General features: G+C 49.9%; 6 protein-coding genes across 6 annotated transcripts; 3 read left to right on the top strand and 3 right to left on the bottom strand.

Annotated features, from left to right (window-relative positions):
• Positions 1–913: 913 nt before the first annotated feature.
• esdC (GTP-binding protein EsdC) lies at positions 914–1,696 on the top strand (the record flags this gene model as incomplete). Its single annotated transcript, XM_002568250.1, has 1 exon — positions 914–1,696. One exon carries the CDS (start codon positions 914–916, stop codon positions 1,694–1,696), a length of 783 nt encoding a protein of 260 aa, XP_002568296.1.
• A 945-nt stretch (positions 1,697–2,641) lies between these two features.
• Positions 2,642–6,471, bottom strand: N7525_007836 (DNA-directed RNA polymerase II subunit RPB2; the record flags this gene model as incomplete). The annotated part of the gene is made up of 2 exons (XM_002568249.1): positions 2,642–2,804; positions 2,867–6,471. 2 exons carry the CDS (start codon positions 6,469–6,471, stop codon positions 2,642–2,644), a joined length of 3,768 nt encoding a protein of 1,255 aa, XP_002568295.1.
• Positions 6,472–7,398: 927 nt separating this feature from the next.
• On the bottom strand, positions 7,399–9,613 carry N7525_007835 (beta-catenin-like protein 1; the record flags this gene model as incomplete). Its single annotated transcript, XM_002568247.2, has 10 exons — positions 7,399–7,481; positions 7,536–7,653; positions 7,704–7,988; positions 8,039–8,553; positions 8,607–8,700; positions 8,749–8,983; positions 9,034–9,140; positions 9,199–9,428; positions 9,482–9,536; positions 9,587–9,613. 10 exons carry the CDS (start codon positions 9,611–9,613, stop codon positions 7,399–7,401), a joined length of 1,749 nt encoding a protein of 582 aa, XP_002568293.2.
• Positions 9,614–9,940: 327 nt separating this feature from the next.
• On the top strand, positions 9,941–10,380 carry N7525_007834 (uncharacterized protein; the record flags this gene model as incomplete). The annotated part of the gene is made up of 3 exons (XM_061214219.1): positions 9,941–10,066; positions 10,116–10,184; positions 10,252–10,380. The coding sequence occupies 3 exons, from the start codon at positions 9,941–9,943 to the stop codon at positions 10,378–10,380; spliced, it is 324 nt and encodes a 107-aa protein (XP_061068650.1).
• A 1,096-nt stretch (positions 10,381–11,476) lies between these two features.
• On the top strand, positions 11,477–13,822 carry N7525_007833 (transcription factor domain-containing protein; the record flags this gene model as incomplete). The annotated part of the gene is made up of 2 exons (XM_002568245.2): positions 11,477–12,049; positions 12,104–13,822. 2 exons carry the CDS (start codon positions 11,477–11,479, stop codon positions 13,820–13,822), a joined length of 2,292 nt encoding a protein of 763 aa, XP_002568291.2.
• A 362-nt stretch (positions 13,823–14,184) lies between these two features.
• N7525_007832 (uncharacterized protein) lies at positions 14,185–21,538 on the bottom strand (the record flags this gene model as incomplete). Its single annotated transcript, XM_061214218.1, has 3 exons — positions 14,185–20,994; positions 21,055–21,229; positions 21,291–21,538. 3 exons carry the CDS (start codon positions 21,536–21,538, stop codon positions 14,185–14,187), a joined length of 7,233 nt encoding a protein of 2,410 aa, XP_061068649.1.
• Between the last annotated feature and the right edge of the window lie 11 nt (positions 21,539–21,549).

Here is a 21,549-nt window from a genome sequence, read left to right as displayed (position 1 = left end):
TGCACACCAGGATCCTTTGAAATTCCTGTGTCCTCTGTGCGGAGTATGGCCTGAGACACGTATTCCCATATATCTCCAGCCTAGCAAGGTGGGAGAGTGGAGAGAGTCCAATCTCATCTCCCGAGGCTCTCAACTTCAACAGTCTAGACACGACAACACATACCCCTCCTTCCCTCCACCCCTCCATAATTCATGAGGCTGACAACTTCTTCAGTCAAATGCCTGAATCTGCTTGGACAATGGCCTTTTCGTATAGAAAAACTCTCTCCTCTTCTGGTCCGAGCGTCAGCGCCAAATCGCGGGCAGCCATTGGCCACCGCCGTGAGGGCAGCACATCACAGTGCAACTTGCATCGAACCAACCAACATCGTCGAATACCCGCCCACAGCCAGATCTGCCAGATGGGTTCTGCTTAAAAGAATGCCATAGCCACCTCGAGGCGGATTTCTTCTCTTTTTCTTCTTCAGCGAGTGTTTGTTGTGTTTATCTGCCTTATTCGAGTGATCCTGAGCACTGGTTGCCTGGACTTTTTTTTTTTCTTCTTTGTTTATCTTCTATACTATTCTAATCTTTTTACCCTTTCCTCAAACGAGCTGTGCTCTTTGAGAGATTTTGCCTTGCTACGGATTTCCTCGAATTTTACAACTATTAACAGCTTACCTTGTCGCCGGTCGACTTGATTTCGCTGTTTAACAGATATCTACAACAAACTCACTTTAATATAATCTCGCTCGATTATTCTTCTTTGTCGGACCGGTTCCCCCAAAGATCAAAGAGTCCAATATCCAAATCAACGTGACAACCCAAACTCCGGCAGTTTTAGGTTGTTCTAACTATACGATACTCTTGATCTTGATCTCGTACGACAATTTTTTTAAATTCCATTTATTTTTTTGAATACATTTGATTCATCATGGCCGCCGTTCAACTCAAGTTCTCCCTCCGGACCTCGTCCAACGTCAAGACCGTCCACCTCGTCGGCTCCTGGGACAACTACCAACGCCAAATCCCGCTCTCCAGCGAAGGCAAGCCCGGCGCCTGGGTCGGCAAATTCCGCTTCCAGACCTCCATGCTCCAACTCGGAGGCCGCTACTGGTACTACTACATGATGGACGGATACCACGTCTCGCACGACCCCGCCGTCGAATACACCGTGGAGCCAACAACCGGCCGCAAGCTCAACATCCTCGATGTTCCCGGCGGCAAGCCAACCAGCCGCTCCTCCGCACCAAAGACCAGCCGCGGAAACATCGCAACCGGTCGCGCCTTGTCCCCCTCGCGGATTCAGCACCCAAAGCCAACAAAGCACTACGCTTCCCGCCAGCTCCGCGAAGCGGACTTCGCTCCCACCGTCGACGACCTCACCCGTCGCTTCGCCGGCTCCCGTCTGTCTGATGAGTACTCGTACTCGAATAGCCCGCCCAGCTCTGCCGGGTCGTCTCTTTCGTCGCGCTCGTCTGGTTCCACTTCGCCTTCGTCGCTTTCGTCTATGAGTGACCCGCCTGTTCACTGTCGCTGCGAGCGCTACGGTATCACTCGCAAGGGTGACCGTGTCAAGCTTGACTGTGGTGGTTCGCGCTGTGGATACGTTGAGTCTTCCGATGATAGCTGCTCTGAGTCTGAGTATGAGAGTGATGAGGAGTACTCCCGTGCTCGCAATGCTGTTCGTCGTCAGGGTATTGTTGTCCGTCGGTAGATGTATATCTGGTAGCAGGTTCGGGTCCTGGAACTTGCTAGGGTATTTGCTTTTGTTCTTGCGCTTGACATGTTCTGGTCTGGTGAGACTTGGTCATTGCGTTTGTTTTGATTTTTTGAAAAACGATAAATTTACCAAAAACAGCCCGGGCCGCGGGTGGACTGGTTTCGTGCTGCGGTTGGGCGGGGATGAGGATTGTGTGGTGAGAGAGGAGGAAATGAAGGAGAATGAGGAAGAAGAGAAGAAGAGGAGAAGAAGAAGCCATCGACAATATCTCGATGTGGACAACATCCACCCTGGATCCCATCCAGCCTGTGGACTCCGACAAGCTTATCTTGAGCCGGTCAAGGTCTGACCAGCACAAGCCATAAGATGACAAGATCTGTCCTGAGCCTCCTGGATCCAAAGGAGGCCGAACCAAGATGAAAAACGGTATCTCGTTAACCAAAGAACATCGCCCGATGTCGTGAACAGACAATTGTTCATGCTTTGGTTTAGGTCTTACTCTGCGATACCAATGAATAATGAGATATGACCTGTGTCCATGTGCACTGTAGATGAAAGGTTCTTATGTTTGTAGACCATCACTACATACAACGCTCTATAAAAGCCCCCGTCTGTAATAGACAGACACCCTCAAACAACGCCTGGGGTCTACTACTAGGGTGTTGATTCCTGGGTACGTGGGAAGGTAGACACATTACAAAAAAACAGGTATACATGTCAAACTGTGTTGGAGCATCAACTCGAATTACTGTTCATTACTGGCCTACGACTCGATGGAAAAAACCACACATAAAGTGTTTAAATTCAAATATGTAAGGCCGGTGATTGTAATGCGATGGCCAACTATCCTCCGAGACGCCGCGAAACAGGCCAAGCAGATGCGCATTTTTCCAGCAAGATCATTAAAGTACAAATGTGAAAGAATTGAGCAACCGTAAATCAACGCACCGAAACCCCAGAGCGATCGGTGAACATCCGAGCGGCAATGTTCATGGAGGCCAGCTCTTGGAACAACAGCTTGGCAGCATAGGGGATGTGCACTTGCGAGATACGGTGCTTGTTGTTGCAAAGGCGGCACTCGAAAAGACCCTTCTTCAGTTTCCTATAAAGACAGTTAGTTTGCTGTGCGACGAAAAGGCATAAAGTGGGGATTGGAAAACTCACGCAACTGGTGTCATCAGGCCGCAATCGTCGCAAATATGAACACGGAACGGATCGGAAACGTCAAAGAGACGTTCCTTCAGGAAAGAACTGGCGCCGTGGGCGATCATACAATCGCGCTCCATCTCTCCGAAACGGAGACCACCGTCACGGGCACGACCCTCCACAGGCTGGCGGGTAAGGATCTGAGTAGGACCACGAGCACGAGCGTGGATCTTGTCATCCACCATGTGGCGCAGACGCTGGTAGTAGGTGGGACCCAGGAAGACCTGCGCCACCAGCTTGCGACCAGTGTGGCCGTTGAACATGACCTCGAATCCACGCGACTGGTAGCCGTGCTCGCGCAGCAGACGCGAGACTGAGTCGACAGTGACATCAGTGAAAGGAGTAGCATCACCCTCGAATCCACGAAGAGCCGAAACCTTGCTGAGCTGACACTCGATCAAGTGAGCAATGGTCATACGGGACGGAATGGCGTGCGGGTTAATAATCAGATCGGGAACGACACCTTCCCGAGTGAAAGGCATGTCCTCCTGTCGGTAGGTGATACCAATGGTACCCTTCTGACCGTGACGAGAAGCGAACTTGTCACCAATCTGGGGGACCTTGGTAGTACGCATGCGAACCTTGACGAACTTCAAGTCGTCGTTACCAGTGGAGATCAACACCTGGTCAACGATACCGTTCTCGGTACTACGCAGGGGCGTTGACACATCAATCTTTGTGTGTGCCTTCGTGCGCTGACCGAGCTCCTCTGCATCAGCAGCCAACGGAGCGGTCTTGCCGATGATAATATCTTCTCCGGAGACACGCACACCGGGAGCGACGATGCCGTCCTCGTCCAACTTATCATAAGTACCCTTGCGCATGCCGAGGGTGTCAAGCCGCATGGGTTTCTCGAATCTCTCAACAACTTGCAGTCCCACCATCTTCTCAGTATCCGCGTAGGTACGGTAGAAGAGACTGCGGAATAGACCACGATCGATACTGCTCTGGTTCATGATAACGGAATCTTCCTGGTTGTAACCGGAGTAAGTTGCAATAGCGACAATAGCATTCTGACCGGCGGGCAACTCTCGGAAACGCAGGAACTCCATCGACCGAGTGGTGGCCAAAGGCTTTTGTGGGTAGTAGAGAATATTGGCCATGGTCTCCATACGCTGTGAAAAGTTCGTCAAGAACACACCCATGGCTTGTTTGCCCATGGCCGACTGATAGGTGTTACGCGGCGACTGGTTATGATCCGGGAACGGAATAATACTAGCGCAAACACCCAGGATCATACTAGGGTGGATTTCGCAGTGCGTCCAGGTGTGAGCACGCTGGCTGAGAATCGACCGAACACGCTTGTTGGGGTCGCTGGTTTCGTCATCTGGCAGAGCGTAGCCAGCCTGGAGCTGTCGAGAGATCTCAAGATCCTCAGGGGTCATGACAATCATGATAGTTTCCTCTTCTTCAGCGTCGACATACTCAACTGCTCCTGAACGCACCAGGCCATCCCATCCGAAGTACTGTTCGCGGCGTTCCTCTGGTGCCATGTCTGTTGGCAAGTCTTTGTCGGCCTCGAGCTTCCGAATGTGTTCCTTGTTAAGGACCAATCCGCCCGAGTTTTCACTCTTGGGATCATTATCAATAACGAAGAGTGGCCGGCAGACACGTCCAGTATCGGTGAAGATCTTGAACTCCCGTTCACGGATGTCACGAATCAAACTGACTTCATGGGAGATCATGTTTCGTCGACGCAGATTCTGCATCGTAGTAACAAGATGCGAAGGATCCCGGTGAATACCCACCCAGACACCATTGACAAACACCTTTGTTGCATTAGGCGTCACTTGGGGTTCAAACTCCTCGAGAACTTCCATGTTCCGCTGAATCATGAAATCCACGATAGGTTCAGCAGGTGTACCAACAGTGATGTAGCACATCAATGCAAGGTTCTTGACCAGACCACAAGCCTGACCTTCAGGTGTCTCGGCCGGGCAGACCAAACCCCAGTGAGTATTGTGGAGCTGGCGAGGTTTGGCGATCTTTCCATCTCTGCCAATGGGGGTGTTTGTCCGGCGCAGATGAGACAAGGAGGAGGCAAATGTGTAACGACTCAGCACCTGGGACACACCAGCCTTGGCGGAAGCCGCCTTCTTCTGCTCGCCCCAGTTACCAGTAGCAAGAGCATACTTCAATCCACCGGTCAATGTGCTAGCCTTGATACCAATGTTGAGATAAATTTCTCGATTGGTCTCAACGCATCGCTGGACGTAACGTTGGAGATCCTTCGTGACTCGGGTGAAAAGAGTTCGGAAAAGACTTGCCAAAAGCGGACCAGCCAAATCGAGTCGCTTCTTTCCGAAGTGGTCACGGTCATCGACATCACGACGACCCAGAGCACACTGAAGAAGTCGGTGTACCATGTATCCAAGGAAGAAAGCCTTGCGGGTTTCACTTCCCTCATTCTGCGAAATATGAGGCAGCAATTCCTTCTGCATAATATCCCGGGCGTAGCGCACACGACGATCGTGGTTCAGGTTCGACTGTGACGATCCACGCTTGGCAATGAAATCCAGGGCAACTTCACGGTCCTGGATGACAAAGCCCTCCTCGATACACGGTTTCAACATCTCCAGCATGGGGGTATCGTTGCGGTCATAGCAAATGTGGTTGAGGATATCTTCATCGGAAACGACGCCCAGCGCACGGAAAACGACGACGATTGGAATATCGGCCTTGACGTATGGAAGCGTCGAGCGAATAGTCGGGCCAAATCCTCCTTTGGCGCTGTCACCCTTGGCGAAAAGCTTCAAAGTAAGCGACGAAAGCATGCGCGAGCCCTTCTCGACCGCACTTCGAATTTCAGCAATGTATGGTGTCGGGCTGGGAGGTGCCTTCTTGAAGACTTGGACGATGTTGCCCGCACTGCGCTCCTGTGCGATCAAAACCTTCTCACTGCCGTTAATGACGAAGTAACCGCCAGAGTCGTAAGGGCACTCGTTCCAAGCATAAAGTGACGATTCGTTCAGATCCTTGAGGATACAGTATTTAGATTTCAGCATAATAGGCATCTTTCCAATAAAGACTGTTTCCTCCTTCATCTGCTCCTGGGGCAGCTGCTTCGTTTCCCATTCGAGGTATGTGCCTTGGGTCTTCGGGTCGCTCTCGCCCTCATTATCATCATCGTCGGTGGGCTTGCCGATCTTTTCACGACCTTCCATAATCTTCTTTGTGACGCCGAGGTAAAGTGGGGACGCGTAGGTGAGGTTTCGTAGACGAGCTTCCTGGGGCAACATTATCGTGGTCGCGCCATCGCCTTCTGTAACGGATGGGCGCGAAAGCATGACAGTGCCAAATTTAAGCTCATAACGGCGCACAACGATCGGCTCGATTTCGTCTTCGGAGGGGGGGAGAGTCTGGTCGAGAACCACCTGGCCTTGCTCCTCCACGAGCTCTTGCATTGTTGAGGAAATGAATTCATCGAATGAGTCCAACTGCTGGGAGACCAGACCCTTGGAGTCAAAAAAGGACGAAATCACTGTCCAGCAATCCTCGGAGGTGATGCCCTCGTCCGCCTCATCGTAAAAGTCCTCCTCGTATGTCTCGTCGTAGTCTGCCATGATTGCGGCGAACTGGGTTTAGATGTCGATTAAATAATGGGGTGAGGAGGAATGGAAACAAGAAAAGCGCAAGGCGCGTCGGCGTGGGAGCAGCTCCGCGAGAATCGCCCAACGCGCTGCAACGCCCGCCTGACAGTTTCTGAAAGTGGGGGTTGTCGAGAAGTGAGAAAGTCAGAGACAGATGCAAAAAGCAAGGCTGGCAAACTGGGGGGGATGAAAGAGAGGCTCCCCGACAATATTCCGATGAAGGGACTGATCTCCAGACGTTTGGATACTTCTCAGCCAGGCGCTAGTCTCGATAGGGTGGTTGCACGTGATTTTAGTCCCACCGCCCTGGCAATATGGTGGTCGAGGCCGCGCTGGTTCTGAGTGAGCGAGGCAAAAATATGGCAGAGCACATATGACTTTGAGGTCATAGTGGAGGAGACATCATAATAAATGAGTATAAAAATCAAGTATTTTGACGAACTGGGTTGAGTCGGGGTGGTCGCAGGATCGTCGCAAAGTGGATTTATATCTACCCAAACAATAATATATATGGCGACAAACGCCACCTTCATTAATACTCACCCTGTACAACGACCATGACACAAGCATATTCCCATCGAGATCATTGGATGCCACGAGTTTACTCATTATATTTCACTTAACCACAGGTATCTTTCAGTTTGGAGTTGAAATGACATTGGTACCGAGGCGGGAATCTTCCAACACCTTTCTCTGGTAGCACAATTCAAATATTGCGGTCAGCATGCATAAGTGCAGGTGGCTGAATGGCGGGATTGACATCGATGAGAGCAAGATATTCAATCCGAATGGCATACTACATCTTGGTGGAATCTCTGAACGTTGGCTCCACGGTGTAGCCTTTGTGGGTGGAGTTTATTGATAACATTGATATTATGTACATTACTACTCTGTCGTTGTTCAAACGAACTGCAAAAGAGTGTTCAGCATGTCCTTCAAGTCCTTATGACCCGGGTCATCCTCTCCAAGACCTTGGATTTGTTCTACTCAAGTTAGCCTCCGAAAATTACCCATGGATAGCGATGCGGGTTACTCACCTTGCAAGGTCCCGCGGATCAGGGACAAATCTTCATCCCGGTCCGCAAGGAGTGAGACAATCTTCCTCTTCGCTCCATCATCTTCGGCAAGAAGCCACGCCAGAATAACATCAATTGTCTAGAGCAGTTAGGAAGGAGCCTTGCCACAGCGCAGAAGAGGAATCGTACCTGTAATGAGAACAGACCCGCGTCGAGCCTCCGCGATAGCCATTCGCCAGCCATAAGTTCTTGCTCCTCTTTGTCAAACGTTCTGCGCTCTTTTTCAATGGCTTGTTCAACAGGCAAAACGCGCGCGGCATACTCGCGTCGGAGGCTGACAAGCTTCTCGATCCTCGCATAGTCCTTCTCCATAAACTTGGCCAAAGTCCGGATACGGGGAGCAGAACCACCAGGCAGAAGACGGAGAAGAGAGGCAAAGATGCCCAAGAAATGTTCAATATTTTGACCCTCTTGCTGGATGAATATTAGCAGACTGCAATTTGAATGCGAGGGAGTGAACTTACCTTCTTCAGGAACATTCCGAAAACTGGCTTCAGGCCAGCAGCCTCGACCAACCTCTCGCAGGCCGCTGCACCTCCCATTCCACCGAAGGCGTGGTCAAGAACCCTCAAAGCACGTGGTTTACTGAACTTGCCTTCCTTGAGCATGATCAGTGCAAGCTCAACCCCTTCAGCCTCCACGAACTTCTCTTTCCCTGTATCTTCCTCGACAAGGCAGATCAGGGCGTCAAACATATTCTCCACATATTCTTCCTCGTCAGAGTCCTTAGCTGGATCGCGTTTGCGGTACGCACTGAGCAGCTGGAGGAGGATGTCGATGCCGTCGAGCTCAATAAACTTCGTGCGATTCTTTGTGGAAGACTGTAAAAGGATTGCCAGTATTTCTGCCGCATATTGCTTGTTTTGGCTGACGACCGCTTCTTTTTGCTGAATACGTGACAGAATCCAAGGCAAGATTGCAGCGTCCTGTCCAATTTTCTCCGCAAGTGATGTCTGAGAGGCCAGGTTTTCCAGTACGCCTGTATTCAATTAGCAAAGCTATTTCCTTTCCTTTGAGAAGTAAAATACCCACCTAAAACATAGTATACCCCAGCCCGATCTGTTTCGGACCCTTCATCGAGTCGGGAGAGATTTTGAGCTAACAATTCGATGAGGTCGGCCTTGATCTAGTCATAGTTTAGCACTTGTTACTGATGTACCATGCCTCGACATACCATTGCATTCACAAGAGCATCCCATTGTTCTTGCTCTGCCTCCACGTCCTCGTCCGTCAATTCACTGATTATCTGGATGACATCAATTGCGATGTCCGCGTTTTCATGTGACAAGAGAGAGGTCAAGGAAGCAACGCATCCCATCTTTGCAAACTCCTCGTATAGGTCGGAATGTTCAGACAGGATTGACAGGCCCTTAATTTCAGTATCAAGGTCCGCCTCGGAAGCCATGAACCTGTAGCACCATTAGTACCAGGTATATACAACTGTTTGGCATGCACCCACTTTTGCGGATCACTCTCAAACTTTGCTCGAAGTTCGGCATTCTTGGAAATCTTCTTCTCGAAGTTCAATGCGAAGCGGCGCACCCACGCAGAGTCGAACTTTTCGGGCTAGATGAGCATACTGTCAGCACCTGGACAAGTATCCCGGGTATAACAAGACCCATACCGCAGCCTCTTCCTCCTGTTCATCGATGTATTCCATTGCTTGGGCTGTCTTGCGCTCCATTCCACCGCCGAAGAAGCGGCCCTCCTCGTCGTCTGGGACGTCCTCCTCGAAGTCTGGAGGGAGTTCGGGTCCAGCTTCACCGTCGTCTATCTCGTCCTCCACCATGGGGGCTTTCCCCTTTGATATCGCATCCCCACTCGGATCTAGTTTTGCTGATTTATAGACCTCATCTGTGGGTATGGTTAGGACTTGCGACCAGCGCGGTTGCGGGGAAAGGGCGTACTTGGATCTTGGATGGGCTCAAACTTGCGCTTAGCACTCCCTGAGGTGGACGGTTTCTTTGCATGTCAGCCATGGTTTTGATTCAGTAGATACACTTGGGACTCACTTTAAAGAGCTCGTCGACGCTAGTCATGGTTGCTGCGACTAAAACACTTGTTCAGTGGACAATGTGAAGACAACCAATCTCTAAGGTGATGTGGTGTAACAAATGAGATTGACTGTGTAACTGAGACGTCCAAAGCAGCAGTGAATGGAATAAAAATATAAAGGAAAGGCAAGACGACGCAGTCGCATCGTCCTTCACTGCGCGGGCAAAAGAAATACGGTTGCCGATAGGAGCTAAAGACGCAGTGACGCCAAGCGTTCCGAGGCCGCAGATTTCTCGACGTCCGATCATCACTCCAACATCAACATCAACATCAACGAACGTCCTACCTTCATACCCCACATCATATACACAATGGCCCCTAACCAGCGCATCGTTCCCTCCGGCTCTCGGCCCCAGAAGGGCTTCGTCAGCACCCTCTACGACGAGGCCACCAACCCCGAGAACAAGACCATTGTCCGCAGTCTCGTGGTTTTCGGCGTACGTGTTGCCTAATCGACAAATTAAATGCCCAATGTGGTCGACGAAGCTGACAATATTTGTTTTAGGCCGGTATCGCGTTCCTCCACTCCAGCTTCGGAGAGTTCCTCCTTCCTCCGTAAGTCGAGCCAACTAAACGTGTTTCATCGAAATCAACCGAATGAACATCATCTAACTTTACCCAGTATGTAAAATCATCACGCCTTCTATACCTCCGACGATACAACTCGGAAACCCCTCTTTTGAACCTGTGGAAGCATATCGGCGTCGGCCAAAGGAAAGCATATGATGCATGGACATCTTTCGCTCGGTAGTTTTTCGCGTGGTAGTTTTTCGATTGGATAATTTGTACAATACTTTATTGGAAGGGCGTGTGATATCCGACATGCTGTGTTTTGTTTTGAGATTCATGAATATCAGGAATTTGCCATTTGCTGGATGTCCAGCCGGGTGGTAAGATGCAATTTCTCTGGTCCATGGTAATCACCTAGGTACGACTAGCGCCTATGTAGGATTAGAGGAGGCTATACCATACCACGCTTGATGACAACAGAGTCCTCGAAAATCAGATGCAACACTAGATAGGTGGGCACTGCAACAAGTAGAGATCAATGTATACATGTCTGTTTCAAGGCGCCTGTTGTTAAAGCTGATGATATGCTTAATGGCTTGCCCAAATAACAAATCGGGTTCCATAACTCAGTTGGTTAGTGTGGTGCTAATAACACCACAGTCGAGGGTTTTCTTTTCTTTTTTCCTTTCCGCTTTTGGCCTTATAGGAAAGGGCTCAGAGCTGTGACGAAATATATGGGATAAGACCGATTCGGAGACTGAAGTCAGCAAGGGTGCACCCCATTCGAGTCGTGCAATGAGTTCTATAGTGTGCAAAATACACATGGATGGGTCAGACAGAATATGCTGGCTGGAGTGGCACAGTGCTCATATCAACATCACTGTTTTGCGGTTGAAAGATATATTAGCGATATCATTTGCTCCCTTGCTTCTCAAATTATGCTATTAGACGCTTTTGAAGTTTTAGAACTTGGATACTGGGTCCGATGTGTGCCATTCGCCTAGTCTACTAAGATACGCATCCTCTCATGTTGATGGAAAGGTCATTGTGAATCCTGGATTTTGCATTGATGGCGTCGGACTAGATTAATACTATCGTTTTATTGCATTATTCTGTCTTAATACGGCAGTATCAAATGCATATACCATACATATTAGGAAAGGCGATCTCCCCAGGGCGCCAAGACCCCGCAAAACGCCCCCACATTGCCCCAGTTCCGAACACCGCCTTCCTACGGCCTTGGCCAACGGCTTATGCCTTTTGACGTCCGCGTGTAACCAAATTACATGTTTGTACTCCCAATCAGGGCCATATGACCACATCGTGCATGATAGGTCATGTCTTCAGCCCCCGGTCTCAAGCGCAAGTTGGAATCTCAGGAGCCGACGGCTAAGCGCCACCATCTTCATGGATACGATCCGCAATCTCCATGGCTACATGAGTCAGAACCAGCCAGGATATGGCGGACACGGGGAAATCCCGGTGTGCAGCACTCGTTGCCCTTATCAAATATGGTATCTGCCGTCCAAGACCTGATAGACCCGGACTTTGACCCGCTCACGGCGATGCTGGACGATGAGCCCCGTTTCTTGAAACCCTTACCGGCTCGCATTGGCCCGGAGGACTTGGAGTTCCTGAGATTCCGTGGTGCCCTCTCGCTTCCGGAGAGTGGATTGCGGGATGAGCTTCTGCGCTGCTACATCCAATGGGTGCACAGTTTCATGCCAGTTTTGAACTTACAAGAGTTCTTACGATGCGTGGCTGAGAATGACCCAGAGGGAAATGTTAGCATCCTCCTATTTCAGGCGGTCATGTTTGTTGGTACGGCGTTCGTCGACCTCAAACATCTGCAGGCTGCGGGCTACTCGACTCGGAAAAGTGCGCGTAATGCGTTCTTTACTCGACTAAGGGTTTGTTTTCCTCCACCCGGCTGTGAGATCATTCAACTAAATCATAATAAATAGTTACTATATTCTCTTGACTGCGAAGAGGATCGCATTGAGATTCTCCAGACACTCCTATTGATGACATACTGGTCTGATTCTGAGAACAGCCCACAGAGAGACATTTGGGATTGGATTGGAGTCTGTAACACACAAGCACAGTCAATCGGCTTAAACAAAGACCCTGCATCAGGTGAAATTGACACACGGACTCGAAGGCTCCGTTCTCGGCTCTGGTGGTGCCTTTACTCTCGGGATCGCCTGATCGCCATGGGTATGCGCCGCCCGCTCCAGGTTAACGATGGAACGAGCAGTGTCCCAATGCTCAAACTGGATGACTTCGATTTTGAACCTTTCTCTCCGTATGTGGTGGCCAAATTCTATTGCCGCCAACTCCAAGATGTGTCACATCAGAAACGCCTTGCCACCATGTTCATTGAGAAGGTGAAACTTTGTCAATGTATTGGTAGGGTATTATTCGCGCAATATACACCATCCCAGCGCCAATTTGGAGCTACCAACCGGACTACAGTCACCCTTGTTCCTCGACAGGCTTCCGAGTCTGAATTTGCCCGATGCGGCCAGAAACTCGACTCGTGGCTCAGTGCGGTCCCTAAAGATGCACAATTCGTCCCGAAGTCGGGGAAGAATTTCCAAGATGGCGAGGATGTGCTGCTGCTTCACGGTGCCATGCTACGTATGCTCTACCATGCTACCAGCAGCGCACTTCACCGGCCTCGGGCGATTGCTTCAAAAGATCAATCCAAATCGCGTACTGACTGGCGTAACGCTGCCCGTACAAAAATGAACGATGCTGCTGCTGGGATCACCCATATTATTCAAGGATTAAATCACCTCAACCTGACAAGATTCCTACCGCAGTCTGGAGTCACTGTGATTCTCCCAGCCGCTGTGGCGCATTTAACCAACACCATGTCCGATGACCCCGCTGTCCGCGAAAGCAGCGTCGACAATTTTCATCGTTGCATTGAAGTCCTTCACTGTCTTAAGGATATTTATCCAGCCGCCGGTCAAGAGTTCGCCAACATTGAGGCCGCCATCAAAATGCAGGCAGGTGCCTCCAGTACATTCTTCCAGGTCATGGAATACAACCTCGATGCTCCTGCTACATCTTTGGCAACCAGGAAACCAAGCAACGCCAATTCGATCTCTCAACCCCAACCAAATCCACCTGTTACTGTAACCGAGACGCCCAAGGCACGAGAACGAACCCCTTCTACGCAAGATAACATGCATCAAAGAAATTCCAGCAAGGAAACGACACATGAACACCCCCCACCTTTATTTCCCAATGATTTCGACCATTATACCGATCTCGGGGACATAGACAATAATCCTTTCAACTTCCTCTCCATCGACATCGACTCCTTCCCCGATACTCAAACCCCTTCGAATCCAATGAAGCCAAACAACACCGATAAACCCTATATTTCACCGCCACCACAAGACCAAGACACTGTGGACTGGGCACAAGAGCTCTTCCAAGACACCGATCTAAATCAGTACAGTAACACAGAACCCTTTCGCGAGCCTGAAAAGACAACGCCTCCACTGGATCAAGATCAAACGAATGACGATCCATTCTCTTTTACTTTAAATGATAGAGATGACGTTCGCCCAGTACATTCTCGTCATCAGTCAATTAACGAGGCAAGGCCCGAAATCACCGGCGACCTGGATCGGGACTTGGGGTTCCAATCCGAGGATGACATATTCTAGTGTAAATAAGAAATTAGGATTAGATTGTCGTGCCTCGATGCATGACTGGTCCGAGGTACTGGATGAACAATCATAAAGAGATAGAGGGCCCAAACGGCTGGTCTTAGTCTTGTCCTTAGCACTCGCATGCTTTATTTTCCATCTGCAGACTGGTCAATTCAAAGACAAGGAGCCAAAAAAACAGAAGTTCATCAATTGGAGAAACTATCTTGGGAATAAAAAAAAACTGAAATCAAAGCTATCTGTGGGTGGCGACACTCAGTAGGCACACGGGCAGTACGCAAATAATCCAGCCAACTCTCGCAATCTCTTCGATTTTGCATTTTGCCCTTCAGAAGGGATCAAGAAAATCTGTGAATAAGTTACTCGAGATATTCGCAGACTGTCTCTTCGCTTGCCAGACTTTCAATCACGTCACTAAAGTATCCAGCAACAAAATCCGCAGACCCTCTATCCAGTACCTGATTAGAAATGGTCATGGTGATGGAGAGTGTGGGCCCGTGAGGAACAACAAGCACATTGGCCGTGTTAGACGGCCGATTCGGAAGGCTGTACAGGCCTGTTTCGCAGGCAGACCCATCGAAAGAGCAAGTCGAATCGTCATTGTTGGTGAAGTTCTGGAATCTGATGAAGCTGCCGAACTTTGTTCCAGCCTTCCAGGATGTGCAGTTACGGGTAATTTCGCCAAGTTCAAGATTCTCAACAGACATAGTTTGAATGTGTTGCTGCTGGACCTGTCCAAGGAGGTCAAGTTTGTTCGATCGCGGGGGCAAGTGTACTCGGACAGGGATGATATTGAGACATGGACCGACAATGCGGTCCTCGTGGGAGATTCCAAGTCCTCGACCATGTACGACCTGGCCAAAAACAACATCGTCGGAGGCTCCATCATCTTCTTCGATCGAGGTAAACAACCGAGAAAGAGTGATCGCCCATGCCAGTTTCACCAACGTTGCCAATGTAATATTGGGCGGAGGAGAGATCGGTAAAGTCTCTGCCATTGCCGTCACCACTTTTGGCTGATCCGGATCGGTGCCCATGTTTGGGCTGCCCATCTCGCTGGCGCTACCCCAATTGCGCAAGTATTTGTTGTTCAAGCTGGTCATTGGGACATTGCCCAGTACTTCCCTCCATGCATTGTATGATTCTGGTATTCTTTTCTCCCAGACATGTCGAATGTGGTCTGAGAATTGAGCGCAAGGTGGAAGCGAATCCCCACTGTATGCAGCACTGAGATCACTGCAGATGATATCCAGTGACACTCCATCGAATTGTGCATGTGGTAATCTCAGAATGAGATACATCCCTGAGTCTCTCAAGGTCACGAGCTGTACCTCAAACCCTGGCACGCTATTGATAGGTACGCCCATGGCAAGAGAATCATCTGCACAATGCTTCTCTAGGTTTTCAATATTGGAGTAATGAACGAAGTTGACAGGGACCTTGCGCAAGGTTAGTTGTACAACCGACTTGTCGTCGTTTGTGTAAAACACAGTGCGCAAGACTGAGTGTTTCTGAACGAGCTGATCGCATGCATTCAGTAGATGTTCTTGATTGACTCGCTCAGGCAATGAGATCCAGAGATATCGGCTGTAGAAGTTGTGGAGTGTCATCGTTTGGAATTCAGTGGCTGGCATTGCTTCCACAATGTTATCGGCAATCTCTTGTGGTAGCTGACGGGGGAGTTTGTCACGAGGGATTTCGCAACGATGTAATGACTTAATATTTGATCCAGGTAGCTCACGCCCGAGAGACCGGCTCTTAGAGGCCTGGCTCGCGTCTCCATTCTCTGTAGCGCACTTCAAAGACAATCCTGAGAGGGTTTGTTGTGTGAAGATATCCGCCACGGTCAAGCGTATTCCTCTGCGTCTTGCAAGCATGGAGACCTGCATAGCCGAGATTGAATCTCCCCCAAGGCCAAAGAAGTTGCTGTTCATGGGGATTGATTTCGGATCCAGATTGAGAGCTTGGCCAACGATTTCTTGAACTTTCCGGCCATGGATGCTGACAGGAACTTCTTCTGCGGGGATACTCTTGCGTCTCAATTGGTATAATCCAAGTCTCTTCATCGGCCAGCTTGTGGATTGATCCCGGAGAAGACGCCGATTGACTTTGCCCGACAAGCTGAGAGGAACATCGGCAAGCGGTACGAAGAAGGATGGGACCATGTATGCCGGAAGTAGCTCTCTTAGAGATGTTTCCAATGATTCGATCATCGAGTAAAACTGATCTCTCGGTGGACTAATCAATTCCAAATCACCAACCTCCGACGACGGGTCATTCAAGGACTGCCCCCAGTCTTCATCTGTTTGTGGACAGATGAATGCGACCAGGGAGACTCGACTGTTTTGTTCCCGAATTTTGATGCACTCAACAGTAGCGGTTTTGATGGCTGTGCATGAGGAAGTTATGCAGTGCTCGACTTCTCCAACTTCAAGTCTCTGCCCGTGCAGCTTTACCTGATCGTCTTTCCTTCCGACAAACTCAAGCGAGCCCTCAGATGTCTGTCGGACGAGGTCTCCAGTTTTGTACATTTTTCCGGAATGGGAACGGACTTCGTCCAGCCAAGACGGACTGGTAATGAAGACTTCGTTTGTCTTCGCTGGATCGTTGAGATACCCAGAAGAAACCGTTGGACCTTCGACAATCAACTCACCGACTGTGCCGATAGGAACCAGCCGATTGTGATCAGATGGATCAACTACCCAAGAAACCCCTCCATGGCTTTTACCGATGTTGGAATGGTGAGTGTCGGGCAAAATCCGTCCGATGTGAGATATCACAGTACATTCTGCCGGTGCGTACATTCCATATAGTTTCACCCTGTGAGCCCACGTGTCCACAATTTGTGGAGTGAGAGGTTCACCAGCTGACCCTAGGACTTCGAGAGTGGGAACATCAGATGGATCGAACAGGTTAATCACTGAGGGGGTGAGAAGTGCCCAGGTTACTTTGAGATCACCTGCTGCTTTCGCTGGATTTCCCTTTCTTTCTTCCTCATGGGGTACACAGACACACGCTCCTGCCGCAAGGGTAAAAAGAATTTCGCCGATGCTTATGTCGAACGCAAAGGAGGCGAAATGGAATACGCGACTCTTAGGGCCAAGCATTCCGTATTCACGCATGACAGCTGCGCTTGTGGTGAGAGCACTATGGGGAAGCACAATGCCTTTAGGCAGCCCGGTTGAGCCTGAGCTGAAGACAACGCACGCAGGGGCATCCGGGGTGGTAACTGCAGTCAGTGGCTTGAGCTCAGGCGCTGTGGCCTGTTTACTCACGTTCTGCGCATGGGCTTCGGGGTCGAAGATGATGACTGGAAGTAGAAGATTGCCACTCCTGTCGGCATGTTCCTTGGAAGTGACCACAATTCTGGCGTCAATCATGGAGCACATCGTTCTCAACCTCTGCATTGGGTGTGAAAGGTCCAGCAGCACAAAGGCAGCGCCAGTCTTCAAAACTGCCAGCATGATAACTGGAACCCAGGGTGACCTCTCCAAGAAGAGGGGCACAAAGTCACCCTGCTTGACCCCGCTGCCAATCAAATTCTGTGCAAATTGATCAGAGTAATTGTCAAGCTGTCCATACGTCAAGTCCAAATTCTGGGAGTGGATAGCAAGTGTATCAGGTTGACCAATGCATAATTCTTGGATGCGAGCATGAATGCAAGTGTTCACACCGTTCGGAAGCGAATGATTCCATTGTCTCAATGTAGCCATATCCTCCGGAGGTACCAGGCTAACAGCTGCGATACATGTTGAATCGGACGTCACAAGCTGCTGGATAACATGTGACATCTGCTTGAGAATGCTATGTCCGGCGGCGGGTGTGAGAATAGCAGGGTCAAACGCTGCCTTCATGGATATTCCACTCTTTTCAGGACGGCATATCAGCACCATCGGATAGCTGGCAAAAGACTTTGCGTTTTCAGAAGAGGAGGCTGAGTTGGCTGATGCTTTAAACATATGAGACTCGGTTTGCTCTTCATACGGTTGCACGACGAGTAGATTCTGGAAGTTACAAGCCTCAGCAGCCTCTCTGCCGACCTGTCGAATGCGTGGCAACCCAGCCTGTTCATGAACCATCATGTTGACAAATTGGCCTTGAACCTGCGATAGACCCTCGTGTATGGGTTGGCTCGCCGCGAGTTTGATGCGCACAGGTAGTGTCGCCAAGGTCGGTCCGCTCAGTTGATCGATTCCATCAATGTTCGCGTTGCGACCACTGACAGTGGCTCCAAACACCACATCTTCGCTCCCCGTTTGGTGCCACAGGACAATTGCCCACGCAAGCCGTACGATGGACGAGATCGTATACTTGGTGGAGAATCCGGTCTCAAGTTGCACGCTATGTTCAAGGACTACCTTCTCGGTCGGGTGTTCAACGCTGAGTGGCCTAGAAGCAATAGCTGGAAAATGCTCCGCCTGGAGGCCAGAGAATTCCTGACGCCAAAAGTCCTCCAGGCTAGTATCACGTTCATGCAGAAGGTGTTGAACGAATGGACTGAATGGCTGCATACGAAGCCCGCCTCCGGCATATGCGCGCTCAACCTGTCCCATTATGAGACCAAGGGACCACTCGTCGAACAAAGAATGATGAATATCCAGACGGAAAGATTCTTTGCTGAGATAAAACTGGATAAGTGGACCGTTACTGATGTCGATTTCTCTCAATTCTTTCCCATCCCCACCACGACTAATATCAGTGACGGTGTTCCACGGCATATCAGTCTTTACGACAACCTGGAAGACACCATCTGGTATTTGCACGATCCTGGTTCGAAGAATTGGATTATGGAGCCAGGCTGACTCCCAGGCATTCTTAAACTTTTCCACGTCAAGCATTTCGGCCAACTGCCAGGTGTAGCGTCCAATGTATGAATGAGGCTGTTGAGCCGTCAGGGCTATCAACCCTTGCTGCATATGCGTGCATGGGTATACATCCTCGATCTGGTCAATGCCCGTACCGAGCTCTTCCATGACCGCATCCAGAACGGTCTGCGAGTTGTCTATCAACGAAAACGGGGCAAGCATTGCTGTTTGCAAAGGCCTGTGGTCTTTGACCAGCACCGACGCCATGTCCGAAAATGTCGAAAATTTGAAGACATCAGACACCGATATGATAAGCTCTTGTTGACGAAGGCTGGCTGCCATTTTGATCGCTGCAATGGAGTCTCCACCACGCCGAAAGAAGCAGTCGTTGCGCATGATGCTTTCGCTTTTAATACCCAGAGCCTTGGCCCAAGATTGGATAAGAATCCTCTGGTTTTGTGTGGTTGGGGTTTGGTTGCCATTTAAATCAGATGTATCAATATTTCTCTTCTGGTCATCGAGAAGGGCATGTCCAGCTGCTTCCTGTAGCAGAAGACGATTGATTTTTCCTGATGTTGTGAGTGGCATGTGTTGCACAAAGATGAAATCCACTGGAACCATGAATGCCGGCAAGCAAAGCAGAAGGTGTTGTCTGAGGGCTACTTTCAGGGCCTCCACGTCTTCCAACTTCTTTGACACCAGTTGAGACGGGCTATCTGACCCTCTAGACGTGTAAAGGCCCAGGAAGGCGAGAAGCTTGACGGAACCATTTCCCTCATTCTTGGCAGTGACGACGGCAATATGTAGGAAACCGGACTCGGCGACTTCGAGGCATGCTGCAATGTGATGCTCAATTGCCGTCAATTCAAGTCGCTGCCCGTGGATTTTCACTTGGTGATCTTTCCTCCCCAGGAAATTCAGAGAACCGTCCAGATTGTAACGCACCAAATCGCCTGTGTGGAAGGCCCGCTTTGAAGAACGGCTCTCGCTGAGTTGCGCGCGAATCCTATTCTTCCATTTTGACGTTGACGTAAACTGCTCCTCAGTTCGCTTCTTGTCGCCTAAGTAGCCACGTGCAACAGATGGACCCTCAATGACCATTTCACCCAGGGCGCCAATTGGTGCCAGTTTGTCGGGTTGGTCAATCGTGACGACCCATAAAGTTGATCCAGAGCCAAAGCCTATGTTGCCTGGGGAGTAGTCTGCTTGGATATCAGATGCCAGAGCTGCTATTCCAGCACTTTCGCTCACCCCGTAGGCATTGAAAAGTCGAACGTGATTCGCCCACGCAGAAATATGGCTATCATTCATAGACTCTCCTCCAAGAACCAATCCTTGAAGGCTCGGGCATAAAGCAGGGTTCAAAGTACTTGCTAACGACGGCGTCAGGCTCGCCAGATTGACAGATTGACGATTTATGAACCCAGAGAGGTCATTGAGACGATCGAGCTCAGAAGGGATGCAAATGCATCCGCCAAACATGAGAGTGATAAGCATGTCGCGATTGCTCACATCAAATGTGTACGATGCGAACTGTAACATCCTAGTTGCAGGACCGACTTGGAGCGCTTTACCGTTGGCCATGGCCATTGAGTAAAAGGCAGAATGTTCAGTGGTTATACCTTTCGGCACACCAGTGGTCCCAGAAGTGAAGGTGATGTACATGGCGTTTGATGGCGTTGTTTCCGCTGTGCATGGTGGAGTTTTCTCATCGACAGGTAACGACTCCGGAAGTTCACAGTGCTCCTCCCCAACTGGAATGGCCGTGCCAGCGAAGGATTTAGCAAGTGTACTGTGCCTTGGTGAGCATAGCGCAACCTCTGGAGACAGAGATGAGCATAAGCCGAGGTTGTATTGTATTGGGTTGGAAGGATTGAGAAAGAAATAAGCGCCGCCAGCTTTCAGGACACTCAACAAGGCAATGACTGCCCATTTGGACTTGTCAAAAATAAGGGGGACGAAGATTTCTTGGCAAACCCCAAGGTGTTGAAGCCGTATTGCCAGAGATGAGGACAGGCCATCCAACTCTGCATAGGTAAGTCTTCCATCCCAAGCTGACACAGCAATGGATTCTGGCTGTGTGGCACATTTTTGAGAGATAATGTGATGTATGCACTGTGCGGAAGGTATTCCGTCATCGGATGGGCTGTTCCATCGAGAAATACAGTTGATATCTGCATCACTACATATATCGAGTGATGCAATCAGAGAATCAACGTGGAGTACGATTTCCTCGATGGCCTTTGCAACTGTTGCCGCAATCATTGTAGCGAAATCCGTTGATATGACCGAGGGTTTGTGGTGGATGCCAATTACAGGGCAATTTGCCTCATTCTGTTTCGAGAAACATATCGCAAGATCGAACTATATTGAACATGTCAGTATCATATGTTCTTGTTCCTCTATCTCAGGACAAATAATTACCTCTCTGAGGTTACCACGTCTCGCACTGCCATATTTGTCTTCATTTCCCTCATCAACGTAGACAACAGAGTTGGCTCCCAGAGCAGCGGTGCTATTTCCCTCGTGCAACTCCACGCGGCGTATGTCGAAGAGGCTTCGTACTGACTGTGAGGGCAAAACGTGGCAGTGGAAGATCCTTCATTTCTAGCTGTCAGTCACCACACAACCCAAGGAGGATGTCACCCTGGAATACATACTCTTTCGTATTCAGGCAGCTAAACAAGACGTCGTTAGAGCCAGTGTAAGATCGCAGCGAGATCGACCATGCAGCTTGAAGAAGTTGCAAGTGACTTTTCTCCTCCTGCTGTAGCCAGTTGGCAAGGGACGTGTTACTTTGGCCTGTGCATGGAAAATTGACTGTGGCTATTTGCATTTCGCTGTCTTGGAAGTCCCGCTGGACCCCCATCTGTGGGGCAAATAACGGCGATATGGATGGGGCAGCCATGGAGAATTTTT

This window comes from Penicillium rubens (assembly GCF_028828025.1).
Source record: "Penicillium rubens strain IBT 27055 chromosome Unknown utg000003l_segment0_segment0, whole genome shotgun sequence".
Classification (NCBI taxonomy): Eukaryota; Fungi; Ascomycota; class Eurotiomycetes; order Eurotiales; family Aspergillaceae; genus Penicillium; species Penicillium rubens.
This window is presented reverse-complemented; position numbering and strand designations above follow the sequence as displayed.